At 36.3% G+C, this 27956-nt stretch overlaps 1 protein-coding gene across 7 annotated transcripts in view; it reads right to left on the minus strand.

The window, feature by feature from the left end:
* The window catches only part of RUFY3 (RUN and FYVE domain containing 3), a 56192-nt gene that overhangs the window by 24044 nt on the left and 4192 nt on the right, over window positions 1-27956 (minus strand). For 5 of the 7 annotated variants that reach the window (XR_011919909.1, XM_072405375.1, XM_072405373.1 and 2 more), the window contains exons 2-7: window positions 5372-5545; window positions 5027-5144; window positions 4355-4456; window positions 1714-1837; window positions 1535-1596; window positions 372-437 (exon numbers count right to left, since the gene is read on the minus strand). Coding sequence is in view for 6 of the 7 variants with exons in the window: in XM_072405373.1 (XP_072261474.1) it covers window positions 372-437; window positions 1535-1596; window positions 1714-1837; window positions 4355-4456; window positions 5027-5144; window positions 5372-5545 (646 nt within the window). In the remaining variant the exon portion in view is untranslated. Of the gene's footprint in view, window positions 1-371; window positions 438-1534; window positions 1597-1713; window positions 1838-4354; window positions 4457-5026; window positions 5145-5371; window positions 5546-14352; window positions 15152-27956 lie in introns of those variants that run through there. The other 2 variants (XM_072405374.1, XM_072405378.1) reach the window with 2 other exon arrangements.

The following is a 27956-nucleotide window of genomic DNA, read 5'->3' on the forward strand; positions in this document are numbered from 1 at the left end:
GAAACTCAGGCAATGCATATAAACTGTGGGAGGTGGGGAGCTTGTTATTGCCAAGATGAAGAAGGGCCAGGGCTGTGTATGTTTGGAGCAAGGACTCCTAAGCCTATACTGTAAATGGCCAGCCTGCTCCAGATGCAAAGGATTGCTGGTTTTGCAACATAAATCCAGTGCTGTTTAGGACTTTAGGAGTTGATTGTTATGTTCCTGTTTGTTTTAAGGGATTTGAAAAGCCCAAATAAAAAAGATATATACAGACACTTTGTAAAATTTTGTGATGATAAATAGACAGATACAATGTATATATGAATCTGTAAGGCCTGTGATTCAGGAAGAACATGTAGAAACTGCAACACCACATTGTTATACTCTACCTTAATTGTCTGTTTAGTTCTTCTACATAGTTCTTCTGATCAAGAATAGCTGTTATCTGTCCATCTCTATGTAAGGAAGAAAACAAAAAAATATAATATGTAAATATAATTTATCATAGTAGGGCCACATTTCTATGTCTACATTTTTACTTTGTATAACAGTTGTTATCAGTACATAACTATTGACAATGCAGTGGGCAACAAATTCCAGTGTACAGATCTCCAAATGTATAGAATTTTAGTCAAAAAGTAAAGTTATTAATTTTCTCAATCTTTATTATATTGGTGGTGCAGCTATAAGTCTTATGTTTTTTTTTCTGTGTGCAGACACACAAAGTTTTAACAAAACACAAGTAAGTAGGGATTTGTATTATCAGACATGTGAATCTAATTTTTAAATCTTATTGGACACATTTTTTTAAATAACTGCATTTATTTGTTAACAGTATTTTTTCCATAATCGGCTCCATTATTTTTGGAGTCTTGACATACCATGTGTCTACAAAATCTATTTTCTTTTCAACTACTGAAATTAAAACTAAAGGAGCAGCCATAAAGATGGCATATAGCAAGATGATTCATTCTGGCTAGGAAGAGATTTGCTCCTAGCAGTGGATGGGCTGATATTTGTCTCATGATGAATGTCAGGTAAAAGCATGTCGGTAATAAGCCATGCTGTGTAGTCATGTTATGCTTCATTTCCTTCTGAATTTTTACTCTGATCTGGGCAAAGACCATGACATTTCAAGGTCTTGTAATACAAAGATAGGGCAAAATCCACTGTTATTATTTATAAACAAAGGAAAATATAACAAATACAACAATTTCAGATATACTTACACTCCAAAGATGTCAACATTATAGCAAGGTCTTTAAACTATTAAAAACACTAAATCTCTTGAAAAAAAACTTGAAGAGTCTGGGAATTTATACCTACACTTTTGAGAAATATTCCTAATGGCCACATGTATGCAGACCAGTAAATTAAAGGATGTGGTGGGTGGTAGAATACGCATCCTAATTTTTAAGAAGTCCCTTAACACAGTAAAGATGAAAATATGCTTTAGGAAAATAAACTAATTTAAATCATGTTTTCTTTTTCTAGGCTTCTGTTCAAGGATCAATTAATTGCAAAATATATTGGTATATTGCTTTACACTTACCCTTCACTGCATTTGGCTATAGGACCTTCTTTAAGGTACATTGAAAAATCAATTACTCCAACCTAGTCAAAAAATAAAATAAAAAAAGGAAAGATTTGGTTGGCAAATGGATACAAACAACAGTTTCATGACCAAATGTTTAAAGTTGAATGTACTATGCTAGATTGTTATATAAATACCTGAGAATCCAAATCTTCCCCCTTCATACAGAAGTTAGCATCAATCACGTTGAGTCCGACCAAAAGGCCTGAAATAATGGCCCCTTCCTCTTCCATCATTAGAGCATTTGGTTCATAGAATTCACTAAAAAGAAAAGAGTGATTAATACAAATTTTAAATGCATATGTGTTTGCAATGTTCCATACTTAGGAACCTCAGGTACAATAAAAAGACAGTGAACTTGTGGCTACATATTCCATACTATTTGTCAGACATCTGATGGCTGCTGTATCCAGAAGCCAATCAGTCAAATCCAAAAGAACAAAGTTTGACTGAATCGCTAGTTTCAGATAAAGCGTAACATTTATTGATGTGTTTGAATCTACTTTGTTACATAGCATTAGTTTATATAAGCTTCTGCTTATCATATAATTATAGAAGAAAGGGCATGATAATCCCATACTGGTTAACAAACCTCAAGTCCCACTATAAAATTAAAAATGTCCAGGACTGTGTAACATCCTATGCATTGAACATACATTTCAAACAAGGTGAACAGCCTTCCCAGATCTCTTCTGTGAGCTACAATTCAACCCTCTGGAGGTGTTCTTTTACTAAATCAGTAAAGCAGCCTTGGGTGACAATGCTGCTCCCCTATAGATAAGATGCAACAAGTATGTGTAGTCACCCAAGGCAAAAAAAGTGTTTTCTTTACACAAGGTTTAAAGGATCAAAGCCAATCCGCAAACAAGGCTAAAATACAGAAAGTTTGCTAATGTAATCACAGATACTATATGAGATCTGTATGGTGATCCAGGAGAGGATAATATGATACAAAGCAGGCCTTGTACGTCACAGAACACTTAGCGTTTGTAGCACAGCTGTCACATTAGTCCCATGTACTTTCATTATTTGTGCCGGATACACTCCACATAATTAGTGGTCAATAAGAGGACATTTAATGCTTTGTCTGGCTCTTCTCGGATTCTGCATTCTACAGCATTGTGCACCTGCTGTCATTATTCAAATACATTTTTGACTATGATGTTTTTGGGAAAAATGGATGGAAAAGATCTATTCCTTTAAATGGTTAGGAGTGACAGTGCACAGGGCTGTTTCAGGGAAAAGTAACAAAAAAAAAATCTACACTTTTCTCTTAGTCCCCCTGGAAAGTCCCACAAATACCTACTGATCTTTTGCTGGACATCACTGTCTTCTGTGGTTTAAACTGCACTGCTCCTGAATTCAGACAAGTGCTTTTACACCTGAAATAGGTTGTGCCTGCATTCACTACAGTGTGATGAAGAGATGGTGCAGAAGCATTATCATCACTGTAGATTCACACGTGTGTAACTTGTCTGTTAGCACCTGGCCATGCCTAGCCCACTGATTTCTGGATTGACAGCACTCCAGTGTCCAATGCTAAAACCCTCTCAGTGAACTGCTGTGTCATACATGTGCCTTCAGATGAACTTTAAAGAATATATATTAGGGTGTATTTTAGGTTTTATCTAAATTAAAACTTATTTTATCTCCATGGTAGGTTTCCAGCGCCATCCATTTTCAGTGCTAGTTGATTCGCCAGGCGAATTGTTACACACCCCTGTTCCGACTTCCATGGCCACCGTCCTGAGTATCCGCAGGTGGTCTCCCATCCAAGTACTTACCAGGCTCAACCCTGCTTAGCTTCCGAGCACTGTTTTTAGCAATTTGAATAGAACAAAGTTGGCACTGCACACAATATGCACACGAGGTTTGGAAGAGAGAACTACGGTGCATGATAATAATTTCTCTGCACCTGTAATCCTGGTAATTGTTAAAATGGTTTTGTAAACATTTAGGAATCAAGTGGTAATGACATAGTTATTGTAAATTTTACTGCATGTACACTGATAATTTCTATAGAGTTCAGCAAGTTCCTTATGAAGAGAAGGCTGAACTCTTGTCAAATATTCCTTATAAACCTGTGTGTTAAGTGTATAGACTTTTAATACATGATGGAAATTCTTTCTTTCGCTGTGACCCTGGCTCTCTTTATATCTTGTATATGTTATGACCAAACAAGATAAGACTTAAAAAACAAAATTAAAAATGACTTCAAGGAAGTTTTATTACATTCCTGACATTTATTATGCAAAGCAAAGCTTTCTCAGTGAACATAAGTTCCAGCTTTACTCCAATCATACAACACTTGAGCTCGGATATGGTCAATACAAAGTTACTTACTGTTAAGGTCCAGATGTATCTGTTCGAAAATGACAGACCCAAAGGATGACATAAAACAAACCCTCAAGGTCAGGTCAGGGAAGCTGAGGGAAATGGGCCACCAAAGACCAACACTAACAACTTTTTGCTACAACCAACCTGTCTGTTGCTTGTCGTGCATAGCTTACACTGACAGATTTTAGAAAGAAAGAAAAGAAAACAAGGAGAGCAGCAATGCCTAATGGACAAGGTCAGATTTAAAAAAATATTTTCAAAGCTTTAGTTTGATAATGTTTTCTGTTGATTTCCTTTTAGTGCTCCATATCAAGTCACTTAAAAGGGTGCATTTCTGGCAGGCAACCTAGTTAATTAATAACCAGCTACAACCAGCTTTTTCTTTTTTTTTTTTTTTTTACAATCACAGATAGGTTTTTGCTTGAATTCAAGCCAAGTTACCTTAGGAGATCTTTCCTATTGATAAGGGCTTTCATGTATTCTGAGAGCTTCTTCTGCATTAGTGCCAGACGTAACCAGGCCCGCCCTCTGCCAGCAGGTGTCCTAAAAAAAATGTAAAAAGAAAATGTATGGAATAATGATTTTTAAAAATAGTTAATAAAGAATATGCAAATAAAATTGTTGTCACACAATTCAGAATTTACCAAAGTTTTCTAAATGTGGAGCAGATATTGGTGGTGCAGGGCTTATCACTATTGGTCCTCAACATCTGGCTAGGATTAAGATCTACTGCTTTTCAAGTGGAACGCACCTTTCTTTTTAAGCAGCTATAGAATATCAGTAGCATAAGGGGGAATCACAGGCTTCCAGCATTTGACAACAAAATGAGAAGGACTGTATAATTTATGTACAGTCTCCACCTAGAATCTGAGGAGATTACTAATCTGAAGGCCAAAGCAGGTTCTTGCGGGCATCATGCAGGTACATAAGGTGAAGACTGTTTAGGAGCACTTGACTCAAACTAGATTAAAAAATGAGGCCCCTTTTTTGTTTTTATCCCTTCCTGATGTGAACATATTTTTTTGTATTCTGTAAAAAAGAGAAAAACATCCCATAACTTCTGCAGTCATGGAGGATCACACTGTGAAAGTTAGGCCAAAGAATTCAACTTACTTGAGACCAGGTAGATCCTTCACACTAGCTGTAATTTCTGAAGCTTCAGGTACAAGTTTCTCTACCAGTTCCAGAGGACCCCAGAAGGACTTATTCTGCGCAAGAAACGTCTTCTTAGCTAGAAAAGAATAGACAAACACAAAAATGCATGTCGTGAAGATCAAGGTATTAATGACTAGTTTGTGACAACTTTCAGTCACTGTATACTGAATGGGTTTCAGATTAAACAGTGCATGGCTGTGTGCAGAATGTGTTTTCATAAACTCTGATAACAAAAAATTGTCTAACTTACAGAATATGTGTCCATATTGCATTCTTTTACACTTAGAATTTGTTTAGCCATACCTTTTATGCCATGCTTTAGACAGTGCTCCATCACCACAAAAAACTGCTGCAAAGGTGCATAGTCAGAGTCCAGGGTCCGTCCCAGATTAAGTGCAGACTCAATTAGGCCTTTTATACTCAATTTTGCCATGTTCATGAGATTCATACGTTCGTTGGCCATCAGGTAATTAGGATCTATAAAAATAAACAGATAAATAATTGATAAAAGAAGATTCAACTATTAAGGTAAAATGATCTACAATAGCATTTACATGCAAAGTCTGAATAATTATAATACCTTCTCTGAATGCAGTATTCAAGACGGATACAAAGTAAGGTTTTATTATTTATATAAGTAAGTTAGAAGATATGACAACTATTTATTCCTAAACAACAAGTATGAAATGTATAGTGTTCAAGCAACAAAACTTTTAACAAAACTTTAAGAATTTTCAACTTGCTTAACTGTCAACAAATCACTCACAGTTGTCAGGGTAAAATTAGAAAGAATCCAACCAACCTAAGAATACACTTGATATATTGTTTTAAAAGATTTCAGAAAACACGTTACAATTATACTTTATGTATTTTGCTGTCTGTCATGCTCCATTAAATGTGCCATTACTGGGCCCCTTTATTGTGGTAGTGCTTCCGATAGACAAAAAGAAGAAAACAATTATCAGTACCACAATAACCACTTTGTTGTCTTTCTGCTGTTAAAACAGGAGTGGATCATTTTTACCAGCCTGTGATAGCAAAACAAAGGGAAGAGCATCAACTTCAGTAGTCAGTATAAGGAAAAAAAGATATCTATGAGGATAATCACTTCAGGGTATATTTATAAAGCAGTTAGTCTGACATTCAACAAATGTTCACTGCAGGTGACCTTTCCTGGTAAATGCATTTTAAATGACAGTGATTGATTTTCTACCAGTGAATGTATAGTGAAAGTCACATTAACCACTTTTTAAGTATGCCAGTTGGTAATTTGCTGCCTTAACATCTCAAACCTTGGCAAAATAACATAAAAAACAATATTCTCATGCATTGAATGTTCTATGAAGGAAGTTGTGTGCTATGTGTACCAAAACATTAAAAGTTCTCTAAACTCACAAAGAAAACAAAAGTCTAATACCATACTGTCTGAAATATTGTGTCTGCTTACCTTCTGTAAGAATCTCAGTCAGCTCAAATCCCAAGAAAGATGGTAGACTAGGATAAATAAAGTTAGACTTTCTAACTTCAGATTTGGGTTTCATAAGAGAAAGGATGAAGCCAAGCACGTGAGCAGACATTACAAGACCAGCAATGTGTCTGACTTATTTACTTCAACTAGGAGTTTATATAAGTGGGCAAATGTGCCTTTACCCTTTAGTTACTGCAAGGAGACCCTTCATTCCTCTTTAATTATACCATTGGATATCATTCAGACAAATGGGCATTGTTTCACTGTCCAAGATAAATAATTACAGGCCAGTACACCAACAACTTTAAAGTCCTAAACCTTTTATCTAAGAATTGATTGGAAGTGAGGTTTATTAAAAAGCATTCAAAAGATGTTAATTAAGAGCCAAACAATTGTAGGTTTAGTTTCCATCAAAACAGAATATTCTTGTAAGCACAATTACAAACATACACATATAACATAAGTAGGGTCACAGGCTTTGCCTTTATAATATAAATAATATTTATATATACAAAAGGGTCTATATACAAACCCCCTTTTTCATTATTAAACCTCTATCTTGTACCCCAGTATCATCGGTTGCCTTGTACCCTTTTTTCCCTTTTCCCTTTATTTGTGTATAGAATCTGTCATATTGTGATTATGTGCAATGTTTCTAATTTGTTTCTTTTTTTTATTTAAACCAATAAAAAATTATTGAAACCAAAACCCCCTTTTATTTAGTTTGGAGAATAAGGAATGGTTGAAACCCTTCTCTCTATCTTTCCAAAATGTGACCGTAAATTCAAAATTTTACAGATGACACCAGAACAAAAAAACAGAATGAAATTTGTCCAATGGTAGCATTTCAGTCTGAAGACATTCATTTCCACTAAATTTTTATGTAGAATGTGGAAGTGAAAGAAAGCCCAGCCCAGAACACTGGAATTATGTAATGTCAAAAAGCCCCCCAATTTACCTTTCACCTTACAGGTGTGTATATATATATATATATATATATATATAAATATGCACAGAGAGCTAACATACACTTAACATTGGTGCCCTCAATCTCCAGGCAGCTTACTTAAATTCACACCAAATTGTGAAAAAAAGTTATCATTTAAATGCTGTACAGAAAGCAAATGGACATTTAAAAATGTATTTGTTTAGTCAGTTTCCAAGTATTTATCAAGAAAAAATGACTGATGAAAAAATGCCATTAAGGATTTCTGTGTGGTATTACCATTGTAGCAAAACAATTCTACAGAACTTTTTGGTTAGTTGTATATTCCTCTTTTTGTTTTCCATTACATTCTTTATTTTGAGGTTGTGATGGGACAGGCTTTCATAATTTTAAAACATAAATTTAGCCACGTACGGTATTTCTAGATTAAAGTCTTCTATATTTTTTGCTAGTAATAGCATTAGCTTGTTGTTTCTGAGATTATGAAACAGATGATTGTACAAACAATTCCTGTCAAAATGAGTTCAAAAACTAAAATGAATAATTTTTCATTGAGACAATGACAGAATCCTCCTATCCACAAATCAGTATTTTGGTGTGTTAAAAGTATCACCTTGCTGGGTGCTGTATATAAACATCAATCTTCGGTATGTTGGTATTTTGATCATTTCTGGATTATAATGTCATTGCATATGTAACTGTTACAAATGGTTCTTCTTGATATGCTGTTATTTGTTTTTCTCCACTATTTTGCTACCCCCCCCCTTTTAAATCATTGAAATATATAAAAAAAAAATAATTAACTAATTAGAATATTAATTCACTATAATCATTTTTTGAAACTGAGAAAAAACACTTCAACATGGATCACATATCATGGTTTAAAATAATAATAAAAAAAAAAACTGGCTGCCTTAAAGAAAACACTGTATTTTAGGGTTGACTCCCAATTGCCTAATTACTAAATTATATAATGGAGATGAAAAGGAAAGAGGAGGAGACACTGGAAAAATGCAGTCTCAAAGAACAACCTGAACCTTGTATCACCACATCAATACTCTACAGCTAATATGAAAAGGTGTTACAGCAAGAGGACCAGTCCAGTTCTGGAAATTTCATCTGAGTAAAATTCAGAAACTGTCCCTTAGTAGTCAAAACACACCTTTTATAGAGACCCTGCCTCCAGGTTTTGTTCCCAATGTTGTGGTCACAGTGCAATTGGAAAAATCTGGCTGCTTCCTGGAAATGTTCTAAAAAATACCTGTCCGTGCTGGCCCATGCTCCTTTCCCCTCCCCTTGCTGCTATACCAGGAGCCTTCACAGCTACTTGTGTAGCAAATAGTAGGATTTCAGGCAAGATCAGTTAAAGATTTGTACACCCATAATGTTATAAAAAAAGAAGTGGCAGATTGAGTGGTCATTAATAGCATTTAGTGGTGTGCTGTGTAAAAGCTCTTTCCATCAGTCTTTCTGTCCTGTCAGCAGATATATGACAGGCTGGTTAGTAAGCCTCAAACATAAATAAATGATAGCAGGGGAATACGTTAGTGCATTTAGTAAGTGACAGCTTTGAGTCTGCCTGAGGCTGATCATTTCATATTCAAGATGGTGGTGCACAACAGCACTCTCACTCCCTGGTAATTATATCATCATATATATTTACAGGGAGACTAAATGCCATGAGACAAGGTCATTTGACATACACTTTAAAAATAATATAACTAAAATTAAATATATAGGGTCTTTAAAGAAGCCAGGAAATATGAGCTTCCACTGCCATTAAAACAAAAATATTTTTAGCTATATTGGCTACCTGACTTCTGAGTTTTGCAAAGTCCCAAAAGGAGACCATCACTTTATTCCTCAAAAAGATTCTATATAATTCATTACCACGATGAAATCTAAAGCTGCCATTTATTCTTTAAAAGTTTACAATTTAATAATATATAATTACCCAAAGCATATATAGATTGCATTTCAAATAAAAAATTTTAGCAATGATGCATATGGAAATTTGGAATTTATGCCATGGGTGCATTTGTAGTTTGCTTCTGATATTAGTTTGTGGAACAAATATGGAACACATGTGGGAAGAAGTAATTGAATTTTAAAGAACATTGGGAAGAATAAAAACTTAAATTCACTAATTATAAACTTCTATAGCCACCAGGACCCCTTGATGTTCTGTAATCCGTCATTGCACCACACAGATTTTGGATGTTTGGCCTCATTGGCCACTCAAAAAAGTAGATAAACATTAATACACTCAATCCTGAAGAATGGCAATTACTTTTGTAACAACTCAAAATATTGCCTGCAGTCTGCCCACTTGTACTTGGTGACTTTTCACTTTGGAGCAAGGGTTCTTTTTATCCACGGACACAAAAAAGAAAATTGTTACCCTACTGGCACCTAACAAAACAATTACACAGATTACCAAAATGTCAGCAAAACTTTAAGACAAACTCCACTGGCCAAACAATAAAAAAACAAACAAACACAAAAACAGTAAATATATTGGTTTCTATTCAAATATAGATCTAAGATCCCTTTATTTTCAAGTGTTCATCCAATCTACATGCTCATCTGAAAAGGCATTCCTAAGAACTCAAAGTAGAGCAATGATGGGGTATGATATGAATTTTAGGTGTAACCTGACTGTGCTGAAAGCTGGAGGGATTCAAAAATATATACTACCTGGATACACAGGAGAGAATGGCCTCAGCTCCTGGGCTTGAGGTCCTGGATCCCAGTGATCACTGATAGTTGGTGGTTCCTGCACATAAGCTGGACCTGAGAGAACAGCCGAGTTAGGGTGAATTGTTTAAAGAGCTGCTGTTCCAATACAGTGAAAAAATGGCACCTAGGACTCAAATGGCCAAATACTATTTGGTTGGAACACAAAGGGCTTCATTTAAAAAACAGGGAATCACATATTCCCTCCTGGGAATGTTTAAGGTCCATGTGTTTCCCATCTGGGAATGTTTGTAAGAAATAGTCATATTCCACAATTTATAAATAAACCCAAAATGTTTATTTAGCCCTCTATATTTCACAGCATTGCCAATGTTATCCTTTCCCCCACAACACCAATTTCAATTATTCCAGTCTCTTTGAACATAAAAAAACTCAAGATCCATTATTTTAATTCTGTTTTGTGTTGTTTGTTTATTATTTTGGCAACAATTGCTTTGATATAAACTAAAAATGTGAGATCATTTGCTCTTATTGAGCTTCTTGGCTACTTAAACATCTATTTATATCTGTAATCAAAACTGGGTTATTATTAGGCATCCCTTTTCTATGTTGGAGATTTGGCAATTATAAAAATGTACTTATTGTGCATTTTGCAATTGTCAGTATTCACAGCACTGAATAAAAGGGGGTTGTTTAGTTCAATAAAAATTGCACATTCATTAAATTCAGGGTTTTTGTCATTGATTGTGCGTGGCCTTGTATATGGCAATTCTCGACAATACTGAAATGTGATCCGACCAGAGGAAGAGCTGAGTGTGCCGAGGTCCCCTGAGATACTGGATCCATTCTCCTGTCTCTGTCCATGTGATGTATCACTGTAAAATCTAACTATTACCATGGGCCACTTCTGGGAATACAAGGCAATCTCTCAGAATGCCTTGGATGATTTTCTCCAGACATGTTCTTGGGGGCTGAACAGGGATCAGAAACATTAACATTCTGTCAGCATATGCACTTGCTGAAGAAAAAAACTGGGCCAAGCCAGCTTTTTAAGAACCATCAAAGAGCATTTTCCTCATCAACATTATAAAAAATAATTACAAATTATAGTAGCCTATATGCATCCAACCTATTTATACAAGAATGTATAAATTACAGGAAAGGTTTGCTCATTGAATATATAGTTTTCAACATTTTAAAATCATTTTGATGCTTGGACAGTGTCCTTTATCAATCCTTGGAACTGAAGAACTACAATCCAGAGTTAGCAACTCATTTTTTTCCAATTACTGAAAAATAGGTTGCACAGGTTTGGTTTCTGGTGTATGTAGAATTTTACACCTAATGTAGAACCATCCCTCTCAATCAGCTAGGTATTTTTAAGTTAAAAGGTACAAAATGCAATATGTGTTATATTTCTGAAGTGTAGATGATGAATGCTACTAACTACACAGGTTCTATGCCTATTGTCAGTGTTCCTGTTGTGCTTTGGTATTGGACAACTATTGTCAGATTTCTAACATCTAAAGTAGTAGGGGTTAGCAAAAAAAGTGAATTTTAACTTGCAAATGTACAATAAACCCTCAAAATAAAATATATTCTCTCTGAATTCAAATTTTAAATTATATTATTCAAAATATCAATTTTCGTGTTGTGGAAAGAAAGCACACAGGTGATCAGTAGTAGTAGTATCAGTAGTAGTAGTGGAATGATGGTCCAGAGGTGGTTAGCTGTGTAGTGATGCAGAGGTGATCTGCAATGAACAGAAAGGCAGCTGTGAACGAGGAGTACAGTGGGTACAGAGGTAAGTGGTGGCTGAGAAGCAAAGGGGGTTCAAAAGTGATCAGGGTTGGTGGAAAATGAGAGCAGGTGTCAGCCATTGTAGAAGATGTGTACAAAGGTAAGCACTGGACAAAAGGCGCAAATATGGGTGGTGCAGTTTCTGACTTTTTGAACGTAGGCCGAGTTAACAATATTCACTCTCTCTTCTAAAATATGCAATGTCAAATGTAATTTTGGGTAAAGTTGCTCATTTATATACTCTGGAAGTTGGAGTTTTAGTGCAAGCAAGTTGTGAGTCATAGGTCTGTGCGGGTCTACAGTCTGCAGTATTTAGTACAATTAGGATGGTTTCAGGCACTGCTACCTAGGAACTATACACAAATACCCCGCTCCGAATAGGATAAAGAATTTCTGTGCAAATGCCATGTTAGAATGGCAGACACTTACCTAGATACCCATTCTTCTGAGTTTTTAAAGCATCACAGACTTTTTCTTCCATCTTAAAAGCATTAATAAGGCCTACAGGCCTTCATCAGAATGAGCTTTTTTCCTAGTCAATATGCAAACTGCAAAGGAATTGACTTCTTTATCATTGTATCACAAATTGTAGGGACACACAGGAGGCCTTGTTAGGCCTTGCCTGTTTTTTTAACGGATACTCAAAAGAAGGACGCCAATGATAGCTACCAGTCATTGTATCTGAAAAGCTAGCCATAGTCAACAAAGGATATTGCATTAGGAGTGTGGAACAGTATGAAAAAAAAACAACCATCAGCCATATTGAATAAATCTTTGTCAGGGCTATATTACAAACGATTAGAAAAACAATTTTGCAGCAGCATTCTTACAAGAGTTTTTGTTCTCTAGAAGGGCTGTGTCATAGCAATTTCCTCCCTTTCCTGGTCAATCATTAAATATTATTTAGAAGAATTATTCACAACTGGCTACAGATTTACCTTTCTCAGTAGGTAGGCAATGTTATCCAAAACAGCTGCTAACAATCCTTGTAGCTTGCTATTAATCACAACTAAAAATAAAGAGTTTTCTAGATACTAAAAAAGTGTAAGTTTGAAATTACCTATATGAGTAATGATACTCTATATAGCTGATAGCTGTAATCAAGGTTGTATTACATTGCAAAGTGCTGTGAATCCAAGTAAGCAAGCTTGAATATTGAAGTGCTGAGTACATTATGGAAGTAGAAACTACAGTGACGACCTCTGACCATCTGATTCAGCCAAGCTTTATTTCTATAGCTATGAGGCAGTAATACACTTATGAATGTAAATGGTAGGGGCTTTTATAATGCATTTTATTGCAGGTCTGGCAATTTGCATAATAATAATAATATATAATAAATCATACTACATGCTATTGAGTACCATGATTCCTGCCTATTCCATAAACCCATATGTGTTCATAGGGGGTGTGTCCTAAATGTGGCCAAGGCCCAGCACAATGACTCTATGTAGGCTTCTTACTATATGCGGCCTTTAGTTTCTATACACCCTTACAGCTCCTCCTTCCTTGTTATAAATGCTAAATTATACCCCATTTCTTCATGAAATGGTGTATCTAGTTATCCTATTAAGAAGGAAACAGGCATACCCATTGATACTTACTCTCCCATTGCAGAAAAAAAGAAATGAAAATAATGAAAAATCCAAGGCACTAACAAAATGGTACAGATCACGAGGAAGTAGGTGATTACTAAACAAGGGATTTACAGGCAGACAGCAGCTTTTAATATGCTCTCTGGGTCTTTTGTCTCCAAACTATTTGGCCAGAATGACATGAGCTCTACAACAAGGGAGGAGGCATTACCATTTAACCAATTCACAGCTGCAGCCAGTGGGGAAATTGCAATTCAACTGCATGACACAGGCCATAGCAAGTAGCTTAGGAATGCTCATTCAATGGTGTGTTGTATTTTACTGCACTCACAATGACAAAGGTATTATGAAGGTTATTGCTTACGAGCTGACAGTAAAATAAAAACGTCAGATTGTCAGCATCTCTAGAGAATCATTGTTTTGATCTTAAGAAAGAATCAGAATTATAAGGAAAACATAAAGAGCTTCCAAAATACATGTGATTTTCTCATATATAAAGCAGAACTGATACACCTAAATACAACTGTGTAAAAAATAGCACAGGCCAATGAATAAATGACCTTCACTCATCTAGGAAGAGGTGACTTGTGTCATGAAATAATTTAAAGCGGAGAAAATAAAATAATAATAATTTGATTTTGCAAATACATAAATATCATTGTAACTAAATAACTAAAAAAATGATGGTAGAACTGCCATAACACCAGGTGTGTATGATAATAGGAATGATAAAGCAGTGGATTGTGGGATGTTGTCATGCTATGGATTTGGCCCATACCTTCAGGATTAGGTTCAGGGTCTGGCGTAAGTGAAATGTCATCAAGTTCACGCAAGCAGAGCCATTCGCCATCCATAGAGACACGGAATTTGCAAAGGTATATGGTCTCCATTGCAGCCTGGGTTATCTTGTCTGTAGTGGGGGTCGGCATGTCGCCCTGAGGGGTGAGAGCTGTCATGATGGCTCAGGTGATGCAGCAACCACTCAAAAATAACAAAAACAATAGGAGTAGCAGAAGGCGTCTTCAAGCTTCTTGTGGTTATGGAAGGCAGCGTGAGCTAGCAGATAAAGCTGAGCAGTTAGAATGCAAAGAGATAAAAAATAAAGGTCTATAGAAAATGTTCCCTAGGACTGTTTTCAGTTCTACAATACAGGAAAGATGCTCTTCCTCTCTGGCTTGCCTTGGATTCCTGTGTCTGCCTCTTCCGCCCCCCTGCTGCTCTGCTGCCAATCGTCATGCGTCAAAGCTGCTTGCTAAAACACAAAACTCCAGATTATAAAGCTCTCCTTTGTTCTAGTCAGAAAGACAGTCAGTGAAAATACAAAACATTCATCTACTACCATCTGAATGACCAGCAAAAAGAGTCAGTTATTGGAATCCAAGTGTTTGAAAGGGGGCAGCAGGTCTGCACAGCCCAGGCACTTGTGATCTTGTAGGATTGGTTGTGCGCAGTAAGCAGGGTGTTGACCAAAATGGCTGACTAATGAAGAGAAGAGAAAATTCACACTCATGTGACCAGAGATGCTCAGAGCGTATGCAAGTCCCAGAATGCTGTCTGGATGCTGCTGATGCAGGGAGAGCAATTAAAATGTTCTCTCCTTCAGTACCCAACCCCAGTGCCTGCTAGATGACAGCCTTCTCCTCCCCAAACAAAGACTCCTCCTTGCTTCAGACTCTACTAGCAACCCAAGAATCAGATCAAACACAATAGGAATATTACCATTTATATCACCAAGACAAATAGATAAATGCAGGCGACACAGCTAAGCAATAAGCCGTTATGTACATTTACAAGGAAAAGCAAGTCATAAGTATCTTTATACTCTCATAATAATCACCAGGCTTAGCCATCTGTTGCTTTTTGTCATTTATTTACAATTCTATTAAAGGGTAGGGTACTAAAATATATTTTTTGTTACAAAGATTTTTACCACTATTAATTGACAGAAATACAGCAAAACAGTAATAATAGAAATACAGCATTATAACTTGTACAAAAATAGGAAGATTATAAACAGGTATCAAATATTTCAATAAATTAAACCCCATTAGGAAAAATCCTATAAATCATTCTCCAGAGAGGAAAAACCATGCAGCTGCAACCGCATTCATGTCTGAAATGGTCCCAAGCCTTTGCAACAAGTACTGCCTCCTTCTACCCTGACAGAACCTGCCATCTTCACAATGAACCACAACAGCCCCTACCCAACAAAATCACAAACAGGTTTCTAAAAAACCTAACCCCTTACCCACCCCCACCACCACCACCAAGTGTGACAGCAGTTAGAACTAGCAATAGGTTGTTTCAACAGTAAGTACTGTATAGTTGCAGAGAATGTGCATGTGTACATTATACACAAAAGCTTGGTTTTTACCATGGGCTGCACCAACATATATGTAAGGTAAGTGGTCCTTGGGGTTTCTGCTGTAGAGCCTTGGCGTTACATTGCTTAATAGCCACATATAACATTTGCTACCACCACACCATATCACCACGGGGGATCTGCAGCAAGTCACAATATTTTTTCTATTTTATAACAATGCAGCAAGTGGTGTAAAATACATGATAGAAGACAAAGATTTTTTTCCTTGTCTATGCATTAGAATGGTGTTGTTCATATAAATAAATATATATATATATATATATTTTTTTTATATTAAAGACACCTCTAGATGTTAACTCACTTAATGACAGGTAGGTAGAGCATCTGTATCAGTGCCATTCTCAAAATATATACATTGTACATTGATGCTTTTAGTTACTAACTGGTAACTGTGCTCCTAATTAAATAAAGTCGCAATATTATTTATTACATATTCAAGTTTAAAACTAAGTTAATGTCACCATTTAGCTCCCTGTACTCCTTTTCATGGAAGCAGTTATACTAGTAGTAGTTTAGGTGCTCTTAGTCAATGAAGGATCATTAGCTATGGACAGTGCCATTCACATCGGGATGGCACTTTAATAAACTACTGCTTCTTTAATATCCAGTCAGCAGACTACTAGTGGGTCTTTGTCCAAGCCCCAGCTGTACCATTTTGAAATGTTTCTCTAAAATTTAGATATTAGTTCAGGACCAGAACCAATCTAGTTTGCTGAATCACCCAGGTTAAACTACAATGGCCTATCTTTTCCAGTCTTGAAGAGCTTAAATAAATCAGACCCCGAGAGTCCACTTGAGCTTGGTATAATTATCTATTAGGTGACTGGTGTGTTAAATCTAAATTTTCTTCAAGAGCCCCAGGCACTAATGCTATCTGACACTTTCACATGTGACAGATGGCATGTCTCTTGCTGGACGCTGTGGTTCCTCAAGCCTAATGCAATGCTGATACCATGATCAGTCTGCAGAACCCACCAGAAAAAATGACCATGCCTAGGTATGTACAATGAATCTAACACCCCAGAAAAAAAGTAACACTCAGACTCTTCTTTTCTTTTTTCTTCTAAGGAATTAAACTTTAATACTACTATCCATTGGACAGGTAAGTTTAATTTATTACTCAGGAGAACTGTTGTCGGTCTTCAAATACTACACATAACTAAAGCCTGTTTCAAAGCAAGAGAGAGTATCAAGACATCACAAACAAGTCTATCATACAAAAAAAAAATGGAAATAAGTTCATCAATATCAAAATATGTAATTGAACAAAAAAACGAAAATTGTAAAATCCAAATCTTTTGATGACTACAGTGATTACCAAACCAACAACTAACCAGTATTTGTCAGCTTTTTTGAATAGGCAGGTTGTGATCTGACCAACCAACTAGTCTATTGATGAGGCTCATTAGAAATGTAAATGTTCTGTCCCCTTGAGAAAACCATCTCAACATACAAGCCCCTCTGGCCAGCCTTGGGCTCAGGTTTCCATGTGTGTCCCGGCAGTTTCTCCATTTTAAAAGCAGAACATCTGATCTATGGAAACTTTAAGATTGCCTTTATCTGCAGGAGTGCCCAGCAGAATGTATCCCTTTTCCATTCCTTTTTCTTATCCTCCCCCACTTGTCAATTCGTGTAACCTTCTGTTCATAGAAAAGAAAGTCTAGCCTTACTGTGTTGTACCATTACTATCTTTTATATCTTTATATTTAGTTCATCGTATTATTTTCATATATTGATCTTTTCATGAATACTATATACACAAATTTATTTGATTTTCTTCTGTGACTAACCCTTCATTGAGGATACAAGAATACATAGAAGGATGGGTATTTTGTATAATGGTGAGATAGCTTGCTCAGCAAACATTCCCTGGCCCCTTGAAGTTCTCCTGGGATTGTGTTATATAATATTGTATTTGTTAGAACAGTAGAAGATGCGCACTGGATATATTGAGGGTTGATGGCCTATTTTTAGTTCAATCCTATTTATGTTTTTTGTCCTTTTTCCTTGGTCTCTTTCTGTAATTGTCATCATTTTTGTTAAAGTTATTGAAACAAATTGCATTTTGCTTTTTTTTCTTTGTTTGTAATACTTTGTTTCACTTTAATACCTATATGCACAATATAATAATGAGTCAATATATACACAGGCTCATGATTACAAATATCCTTGATGGCAACCAGAACCTCAATCGCCAATATTGGCTCTCTCCTTTAAAATTATCATGTGTGAGCTGGCAGTAAAGCGAAGAACAATGCTTCCTGTCATTAAAAAAACAGACTTTGTTAGCCTACTCATTAATATTAATAGATTGTGTTGGCTAGGAGACTAGATGGTACTGAAAGCAGGATTTGGAAAGGGTTTGCATGACTACATCTGCATGCTTAGTCTTCTGTGGGTGGCCTGACTCTTCTTCAGGAGCCAAGAAGCTGGAAGTGCTGGGGATATTGTTTATTATTTCTGTTCTAGAGACATGAAGACAAGAAAAAAAAGAAGAATCTTCCAAAGGGAGTAAAAAAAAGTATACAATCCTGACAGATGTAAATCATTCAGCACTATAATAAAAAAATATAAGGTAACTTTGCTACAAAGCTGAAGCATTCTTATGAAAATTTGGTTTATTACAAAGGTTAAGTATGCATCACAGAAACCTTGCACATGTGTGCATTGTGGATGCTACTGCAACATTTAGATGTAAATACTCTCTGTGCTGTGAGAAGCTGTATAATCAAAAAGAATGCAGGTACATTTTGTCATGCACAGAGATCTGCAAAATAAATTAAGTCCCTAATTGCAAAAACCTCTTATAGGAAAGGAAACCGGTAATCCATCACAGCAGTGTCTAAACCAGTCGGCTCAATGTGACATCATCATCATCACCTTCTGAACCCCAGGAGGATGTATTTGCTGGATAGCCAATAACAAATGTACACGTCATTAAGTCACTGACAAAGGCAGCAGAAAAAGCACCTTACTCCGAAGAAGAAAGAAGACTTGGAATTCAGGATTACACCTGAATTCATAAAAGAAAAACAGGCATTTCAAATTTTTGGTGTAGCCATTAGGAAAGGTATGGTTTGTAGTGGGGAATCCTTGACTAATGTTGCCAGTCAAGATGTTAAAGGATGGAAGTTAAAAAAAAAATTTGTATCCTGTAGCGATATTCCAAGGTGCTGGCAGCGAGAATAGGTTAAGTATATTCCTTACCTCATCAGAAGTTTATTTATTTGTGAACAATGACTACATACATGTAACAAATAAACACCAAAAGCTGAATTACTGTGTTGGAGAGAGCAGAGCTCCCTGTAATGATTTCAGTACACACTTTCAGCTTTTTACACTGTGCATCAGAAACAACAGAATTCAAGAACAAAACAAAAGAATTCAAGCCAAAGGATGTCCATCGTTATCTAGCCTTTTTCCTCAAAATATGATTGTCTCTGGGCTGTTTTTTTTCATGTATATGATTTTAGTTTGTTTAATCATGGAAGTTTAGAAAACACAGGTGACGATGTCTAGGATGGCTTGCAAAATACAGCCTGCCTTATAATTGCACACTCCATGAGACTGACATCCACCTACCAAGCCGTTTTGATATTTTAATAACTCCCCTCAAGAGCAAGAAGTACCGAGAGCGAGAAGTACCGAGAGCCTCCAGTTACATCACAGAACCCTGTATAGCACCCTGCTGGCTCCAGAATAGGGGAGGGAGGAAGCTGGAAAAATATAGGCCCATATGGTTTGAAAGCTGAAATTTAAGTTATTTTATTCTGTGCTTGTGGCAGGTTATTCACATGGCCACTGAGGGACAGGTCGTTACGGAGGTCCAATTTTAAAATAACTACTGCATGGCTGTAACAACACACTTACAATTCAGCAGTATTTCAATACCTGGGTATGGAATTCCAGTGAAAGTCATACAACATATTTCGGTCATTAAACAGAAAAAGTGGACAGCGATTTGCAGGTCACTTATTTCCATTTAATGTTTAACAATACTGAAGGAACAAAGTCCTAGCAGAAGGTTTAAGAGGAGGAACTAAAGCTAAAGGCTGCACTGAAAAAAATAATAAAGGAAATTACCAAGTTATACAGAGGGGTAGTAAAGTGGGCTTTAAGGCATTTTGCAGCACTTCATGTTGTTTTAGTGAGTTTCCAAAGCAATTTATGCAACAAAAGACATGCATAAAGGAAACATGCAAATTAACCAAAATTATGCCTGTAAATTCCTGTGTATAAAATTACTCTGACATATATTTGCTACAGAGCGATACATATTTTAATATAAGGGTATTGTGGGTAACACTTCCCAATTCTGACGTTTTAAGGCATCTAATCCTGTGTAGAAGTCATGGGGCAGCTGATCTACTCTCAGCCATAGAGGAAGTGTTAATTTAATGCCAGTTCATGAGAGGAAATTATATAGAGGAAATTCATAAAAATAAACACACACCAATTCTATTCCATTGTAGCATTACATTATTAAAAAATATCTATAAAACTCAGCAATACTGTTCTTTGTTGACAATAACTCTAAAACTGAGGACAAGAAAGTCTCGTAAAAGGAAGGTATGTTTTGAAACCCCTGCTGGATTGCAGAGAATTGCAGAGAGTGAAGAAGTTAACAGTCCTGGGGTCAAGAGATTATCTACTCAGCAAAAAGCTGAAAGCACAGGATGTGATGGCTTTCCAACAATCACATGACAGCTAGCAACAGCAAAAAGTCATATTCATTTTGTTTGTGAAAACAGCTGTATACATGCTAATAAACCTAATATTACCAATTAGGAATAAAGAGTTGCAGCTTGCTTCTTTATCACATAATAATATGGTTTTCACTTACCACTTTGCTAAACTCAGCCTCTCTTTTATCAGCTGTTGTTCACTAGCCATAAAGATTAAAACTAAGTGTACATATGATTAGCAATATAACAACTAAAAATAAAAGGAATTGAGAAACAAAAAATGTTTTTATGTGTTGTTGTTATAAACTTCCTTTTATGCCCTGTCTGATAAAATGTTATCAGCAGGACAGGAAGTGAAAGGAAATCTCCTCAACAAAGCCATGGATAGCAAAAAAAGTGGAAATAGTTCTCACACTTCCCCAATCTATCTAAAGCCAAGGGCTTGTTCTTATTGCTGGCTGATTTGGAGTATTCATGTCCGTTCCCAGGTGGCTGACAGTCTGCCTGCATCTGTCAATGCGTTGTAATGGGTGGCTGCCCAGTGCCAGTTGAACCCCCTAACCATGCCTGTGACTGTTACACAGGGCCAGAGGCTGCTTGCAACTTTTAGCAGGTGGTCACGCATGTAAAACAGTAACTGCACTGCTTTATAGCTGCCCAGTGGCTGCTAGAGTAAAACATTTTGTATAGAGACATACTTTACTAAATTGCATGAATTATGTTCTATCCTAGGCTGCATTTCAGGGAAGGTTTGTGATTCTTCGGTTATTTTAATATCATATTAATAAAAAAAATAAAACAACTTACCAGTTACTACTTTTTCCTTGTCCCCAAGTTACTATGATGGGAAAAAGGAAAGTTTTTTCCAGTGTGCTAGAATAGTTACTATATGTTTATTTATTTGCACTTGTCTAAATAGGAAAAACATACAGGACATATACACATATACACAGCACCGGGAGAAATGCCCAGCACCTTGCATATTGCACAATGCTTTCTTATCGCAGAAGGCCTGTCTAAATATTGTAAGCATTTTTTAGTAACTCGTTTAACATCTCTTTTTCTCTCTCTTGGTCTGATAAGTATAATATTGAATGTATCTGATACATGCAAAATTATCTGTTGATCTTTTTCAAAAATCCAGTAATCTACCCGCAGGGAGGTGAAAGTACTGTACTAAAACCTCAAATAAAGTTATTAGCTCTTCCTGAGTTTTTGAGGATTACATTGAACCTTTTTTCTTAAGTTATAGAGCTTGGGAGAAGAGAGGTTACTGTATTGTCGCTCACCAACCCATTAGAAGGCTGGTGAGTGGCAATAAGTTACAATTTTGTACACTTTTTTCCATTTTCAAAAGGTACTGCGTTTGCTCATTGTTTAGTATTGTGTTCTATTTATTGTTTATACCTGCACTACAATGGGGTAATTGTATAACCAAGTGATGCCTGCTTTTCCCTGTCCCTTGCCTATCACCCTCCCCCTGTCCTTTTTTTTTTTTTTTTCGTTGTTCCTAATATTTTATATGTTTTAAGTACTGCTATTTATTGGACTTGCTGGAGTGCTGGTCATAAAATAATTTCTAATTTTACTCTTTCTTATTCTTACCCATACTGGACAGGTTAGAAGCAGGTTGGCAGGGTTTAACCCAGAAGTCTAGTACATTAGGCCTGAGGCAGCAAGGTATGCTAGTTACATTTGGCAGCTTGTTTGACTCAGTGGTTAGCACTCTGGCCTTTGCAGCGCTAGGTCACAGATTCAAATCTCAGCCATGTCACTATCTGCAAAGAGTTTGTATGTTCTCCCCCTGTTTTACTCACATCCCAAAAACATAGTTTCATTTTCTTTTGCTTAGACTGTCATTAGGACTGTGGTGATGACGTAGGACTATGGTAGACACATTCGTTTGTGAGCCCCTTTGAGGGACAGTCACTGATATGGCAATTGAGTTTGTAAAGCATTGTGTATATGCTGGCGCTATATCTATACAAGTAAACAAAGAAGGTAAGTACAGACACATTGTGGTGACAGTTGTTACATTGTATAATTGTAAAATATCTAATATACTTTAGCTTACCTTTAAAGTAAACCCTATAAGTAACAGGTTCACTTTTTATTCTAACTCTGCTGATGCTAATGCTTAACTTACCTGCAGTCTCAATGGCCCAGATCACCAGCCAGAGACCTGGGTAATACTTGCCACTTCTGAATATGGTGTAGCATGTGTTTAGTATGTTTAAAGACATCATAACACAAACTACAAAATGAATGCAGCAATTTTATATATATATATATATATATATATATCAATACGTAGTATATGCTGGTACAAACATTGTAATATAGCAACCTAGAAACTGGTTTGGCATATAATAGTATAACCCAGGTCAAATATACAAATATGGAAGCTATACATACAACAAGGTGCTATAGTCTATGATCAACCTGATAAAAAGAGGAAAAAAAACAAGGTACAACAACTTGAAGGAGGAAAATGCATATTGTCATTGTTCACACTGAACTCATCAGGAATATCATGACATTCTCTTTTTGCTTTCATGAGCAGTGCACATTACCTAAGGGGACAGTCCTTACTTGGAGTAGTTAGCTCTAACTAAGTCTAATACTGATCTTACACAATAGTGTTTTCTTCTCATAGGTATAGAAAGTGAACAGGGTTGCAATGCAAAAAAAGGTAATGATTAGAGTCGGAGGAGGCGGGTTATCGAGATCTGACTTGCCTTGAATGGGTAAAATAATAGGTTCACATTGAGGAAAATGTCCTTCTACTTACTAAAGCAGGGTGACATATAGGGTCTTTTCATCCACAGTAGAAAAACAAATGCTGTGCAAAACCCTAAACAAAATTATTACTAGCCAAAATTTATATTGCAGAATGGAAGAGGAGGGGGCAGAGTATTGTACATAATCATTAGTTTTAAAAAAGTTAAAGCAATTATTCTTTGGAAGTGCCTCACATAAAAAATGTGTTCTTAGGTCACACCGACCTGTTTCAAATATTTTTAAAAATGTAAAACACATGGCAACCAGTGCATGCAAAAAGCGGTACTGATGAGAGAACCAATATAAGTTTACAAGGCCCTGATATAGCTGCAATTCTGGATCTTTTAATTCTAATATTAGGCACAAAGATTCAATTGTACGGCAACTCACATAATCCTTTTACCTGCTCCTTTATCCCAAGATCCCCAGTAATAACAGTGCAGGACATTGTCCCTGCCTGAAATTGCTAATAAAATAAAAAGGAGACATAATCAAGTTTACACTCAGAAGGATGTTGTGGTTGGTTAAATCTTAGCATCCAAAGTCATGTAATCTGGATATAGCAAACTGACCAGTTAAATTACAATAATTAAAAAATTGTATCTGAAATACACATTAGTTCTTTTAACAAATATAGGGACAGCAAGAAACCTTACAAATATAACCTCTCACATCTGCTATAAACACTGCTTTGTTTAAATTTAGACTGCAGTCTGTACGGTACAGTGGAACATGACTGCAAATTAGAACTGAGAACCACAAGGAAGACATCTGCTCCACATACCTTATTCAATGTCTTTAATGCCAAAAATGATAAATAGTGATTCCTACTCTGCACCCACTCATGCAATCAATAGAAAAACAGAACACAGATCCTGCATTAGCCCAACTATAGGATCTCAGAGAGGTAATTAAAAACAATGTATAATCTTGTCTTTTAAAAGAAACTTATTGTTTTAGGAATCATTGGTGTTGCCAATTATGTGAGATATTAACATGTGAACTATGTTGGGGGTGTGTGTTTGAAGAGTAGGGCTCCCCAGGTTTTTTAAAAAACAAAATTTAGTATTGTAATAATATATTTAAATTTATTCTTATTCATTTCAAACAGATGTGGAGTGGAGCGGTGTACAGCATTCTCTATTAGATTAGGGAGAAAAGGATGGCACATATTTGAATATTATAGAAAGGGTTTAGTACATGTTGTACCATTAGAGTAATACTGTAGTTCTCCCTTAGATAAAAAAAAAGAACATATTTCACTCCCCCAAGCTCATACAAATGAAAATTTTCATGCAGCATATTTCATATAAGAAAGTAATGATGTATAAAGGCTGAAAATATCACTGAAGAATATAGGTTCCAGGCATTTAAATTCAAAGTTTTTACATTTGTTAATGATTTAACATAGTGTGTTGAAGTGTTTAAGGCTAGCTTCTTTTTTGGTATACAGGTAAACATCTATAGCTGCTATTAAAAAAAAGTAAGCGATTACTGTTGAAACCATTTTTTTTTAGCCATCAGATTTGTGAAGAGTGTTCAATACCAGGAAGAAATGATATGCATACCACTTTACTGTTATGTAGGTCATTAGGTTACCTAAATATCCCACAGAATTCCATACATGAGTGTCTAAATGTGGTTTGGGTCTAAGAGGGGCTCAGGTTCATAATAAGGAGTTGTGTAGGGCACAAATAAAGATGCTCATTAGTGTTCATAAGTGGGGACCTCCAGAATCATTAAAGTTTTGTAAAAGCTGTATTTTAACTGATTAACAGAATATAAATAAAGGTATCAATAAGTGGTAAAGTATAAACAGCTAGGGCCATAAATATTTGGACAGAGATAACTTTTTCCCAATTTTGGTTCTTTACTTAACTTCAATTAATTTTAAATGAAACAACTCAGATGCAGACAACTTAACTGCAGACTTTCAGCTTTAATTCAGTGGGTTGAACAAAAAGATTGCATAAATGTGAGGAACTAAAGCCTTTTTTTTTTTTTTTTTTACACAATCACTTAATTTTAGGGGCTCCAAAGTAATTGGACAATTGACTCAAAGGCTATTTCATGAGCTGGTGTGGGCAATACCTTCATTATGTCATTATCAATTAAGCAGATAAAAGGCCTGGAGTTGATTTGAGGGAGGGGTGCTTGTATGTGGGAGATTTTGACAACATGCGGTCAAAGGAGCTCTCCATGCAGGTGAAACAAACCATCCTTAAGCTACAAAAACAGAAAAAACCCATCCGAGAAACTGCTACAATATTAGGAGTGGCAAAATCTACAGTTTGGTACATCATGAGAAAGAAACAAAGCACTGGTGAACTCAGCAACGCCAAAAGGCCTGGACGTCCACAGGAGACAACAGTGGTGGATGATGGCAGAACCATTTCCATGGTGAAGAGAAACCCCTTCACAACAGCCAACCAAGTGAACAACACTCTCCAGGAAGTAGGCGTATTGATATCCAAGTCTACCATAAAGAGAAGACTGCATGAAAGTAAATACAGAAGGTGCACTGCAAGGTGCAAGCCACTCATAAGCCTCAAGAATAGAAAGGCTAGATTGGACTTTGCTTTACAAGAAAAAAGTATGGAGAAGGCTTGGAACAGCTCATGATCCAAAGCATACCACATCATCTGTAAAACATGGCGGAGGCAGTGTGATGGCTTGGGCATGCATGGCTGCCGGTGGCACTGGGACACTAGTGTTTATCCATGATGTGACTCAGGACAGAAGCAGCCGAATTCTGGGGTGTTCAGAGACATACTGTGTGCTCAAATCCAGCTAAATGCAGTCACCTTGATTGGGAGGCGTTTCATAATACAGATGGACAATGACCCAAAACATACAGCCAAAGCAACCCAGGAGTTTAATAAAGCAAAGAAGTGGAATATTCTTCAATGGCCAAGTCAGTCACCAGATCTGAACCCAATTGAGCATGCATTTCACTTGTTGAAGACTAAACTTCGGACAGAAAGGCTAACAAACAAACAGCAACTGAAAGCCGCTGCAGTAAAGGCCTGGCAGGGTATTAAAAAGGAGGAAACCCGGCATCTGGTGATGTTCAAGACTACAGGCTGTCATTGCCAGCAAAGGGTTTTCAACTGAGTGTTAGAAATGAACTTTTTAGTTTCAGCTTTTTAATTTGTCCAATTACTTTTGAGCCCCTGAAATGACGTGATTGTGTTAAAAAAGGCTTTAGTTCCTCACATTTTTATGCAATATTTTTGTTCAACCCACTGAAATAAAGCTGAAAGTCCACAGTTCAACTGCATCTGAGTTGTTTCATTTAAAATTACTGTGGTAATGTACAGAACCAAAATTAGAAAAAAAGTTGTCTCTGTCCAAATATTTATGGACCTAACTAAGTGGGCAGACTCTTTGAAAACAATGCACTCCTTGTGTTGGTATCTTAAAGGAACTCTGGAAGCTATGTCCAAAAAAGTCAGGCAAAAGGTAAAATAACTATTATTAATAGTCACCACTATTGCCTGTGGTCTCCCTGATTCTAATCTAACACCAGCCTCCAGCAAAGGGATTAGTGAGCGCTAAGGTGGTAACATCACATTTTCTGTTACAATAAGTCAGACAGCAGTGTTATCAATCTCACAGTAAAGATATACAACACTATAAGTCTTAAATTGCAGGAGTACTTTAAGATAAAGTATAATTTCAGGTCTATGTTAAATAAGGCCAATTTATTGAGAATCCATACATTATAAAAAGCATTGCTTCACTTTGTTTAAAGTAAAGCTGTCATGAGAAGATGAAGGGGGGCTGCCATCATTATACTCCTATTTAGAAGGTATAATGACTCACTGGCTTCATTGCTTTCCACATCACTGACCTGAGACATCTATGCATATCAGTAAGGTTACTGCCAGAAGGAAAAGTATTGAAAACAGAGGGTCAACCAAGTAACTAGGAGGAGGAGCAGCCAGGTAACTAGCATTCACATAAGAGGAAAGTAAATGCTGCCTAATTTTTCATATGAATTTACAATGCCAATGAAATAAATACAAACATACATTTATATACAAAGAACCTCAGGCAAATTATATTAGAACTGAACCCTAATCTCTATCTGTTAATTATGGTTACTCGTGGTCTTTATTACATTCACCTTGTTTACTTTGCTGTCAGAAAGGAGAGGCGTGCTTGTCTGTAGTTTCTGAGATCATGAAACAGCTTGGAATAGTTCCAGGATTATGACACACCATGCTAATTCAACCATGTTAAAAGAAACAATGGAACAGAAAAAGGTGTATCGGCTTTTATGCAGGGGGCATATAAATGTAAAACTCAATGTTGAGACTGATGCCAAGAAACATGAGTAAAGACACAAGGGACACAAGAAGGATCAATGCCAGAAAAAAAGAGAGTGGTTAAAAAAAAGGTAACAGATGCTATCATTTTAGCACAAGACACTGCTCACCCAGTCATGCAAGTATATTTAAATGATGTGAGTTACTCACAGAGACACAATGTCAAATATCTAAGGCAGATACAAATATCCAATATAGAAAC

The sequence above is a fragment of the Pyxicephalus adspersus genome, chromosome 3 (genome assembly GCF_032062135.1).
Source record: "Pyxicephalus adspersus chromosome 3, UCB_Pads_2.0, whole genome shotgun sequence".
NCBI classification, from domain to species: domain Eukaryota; kingdom Metazoa; phylum Chordata; class Amphibia; order Anura; family Pyxicephalidae; genus Pyxicephalus; species Pyxicephalus adspersus.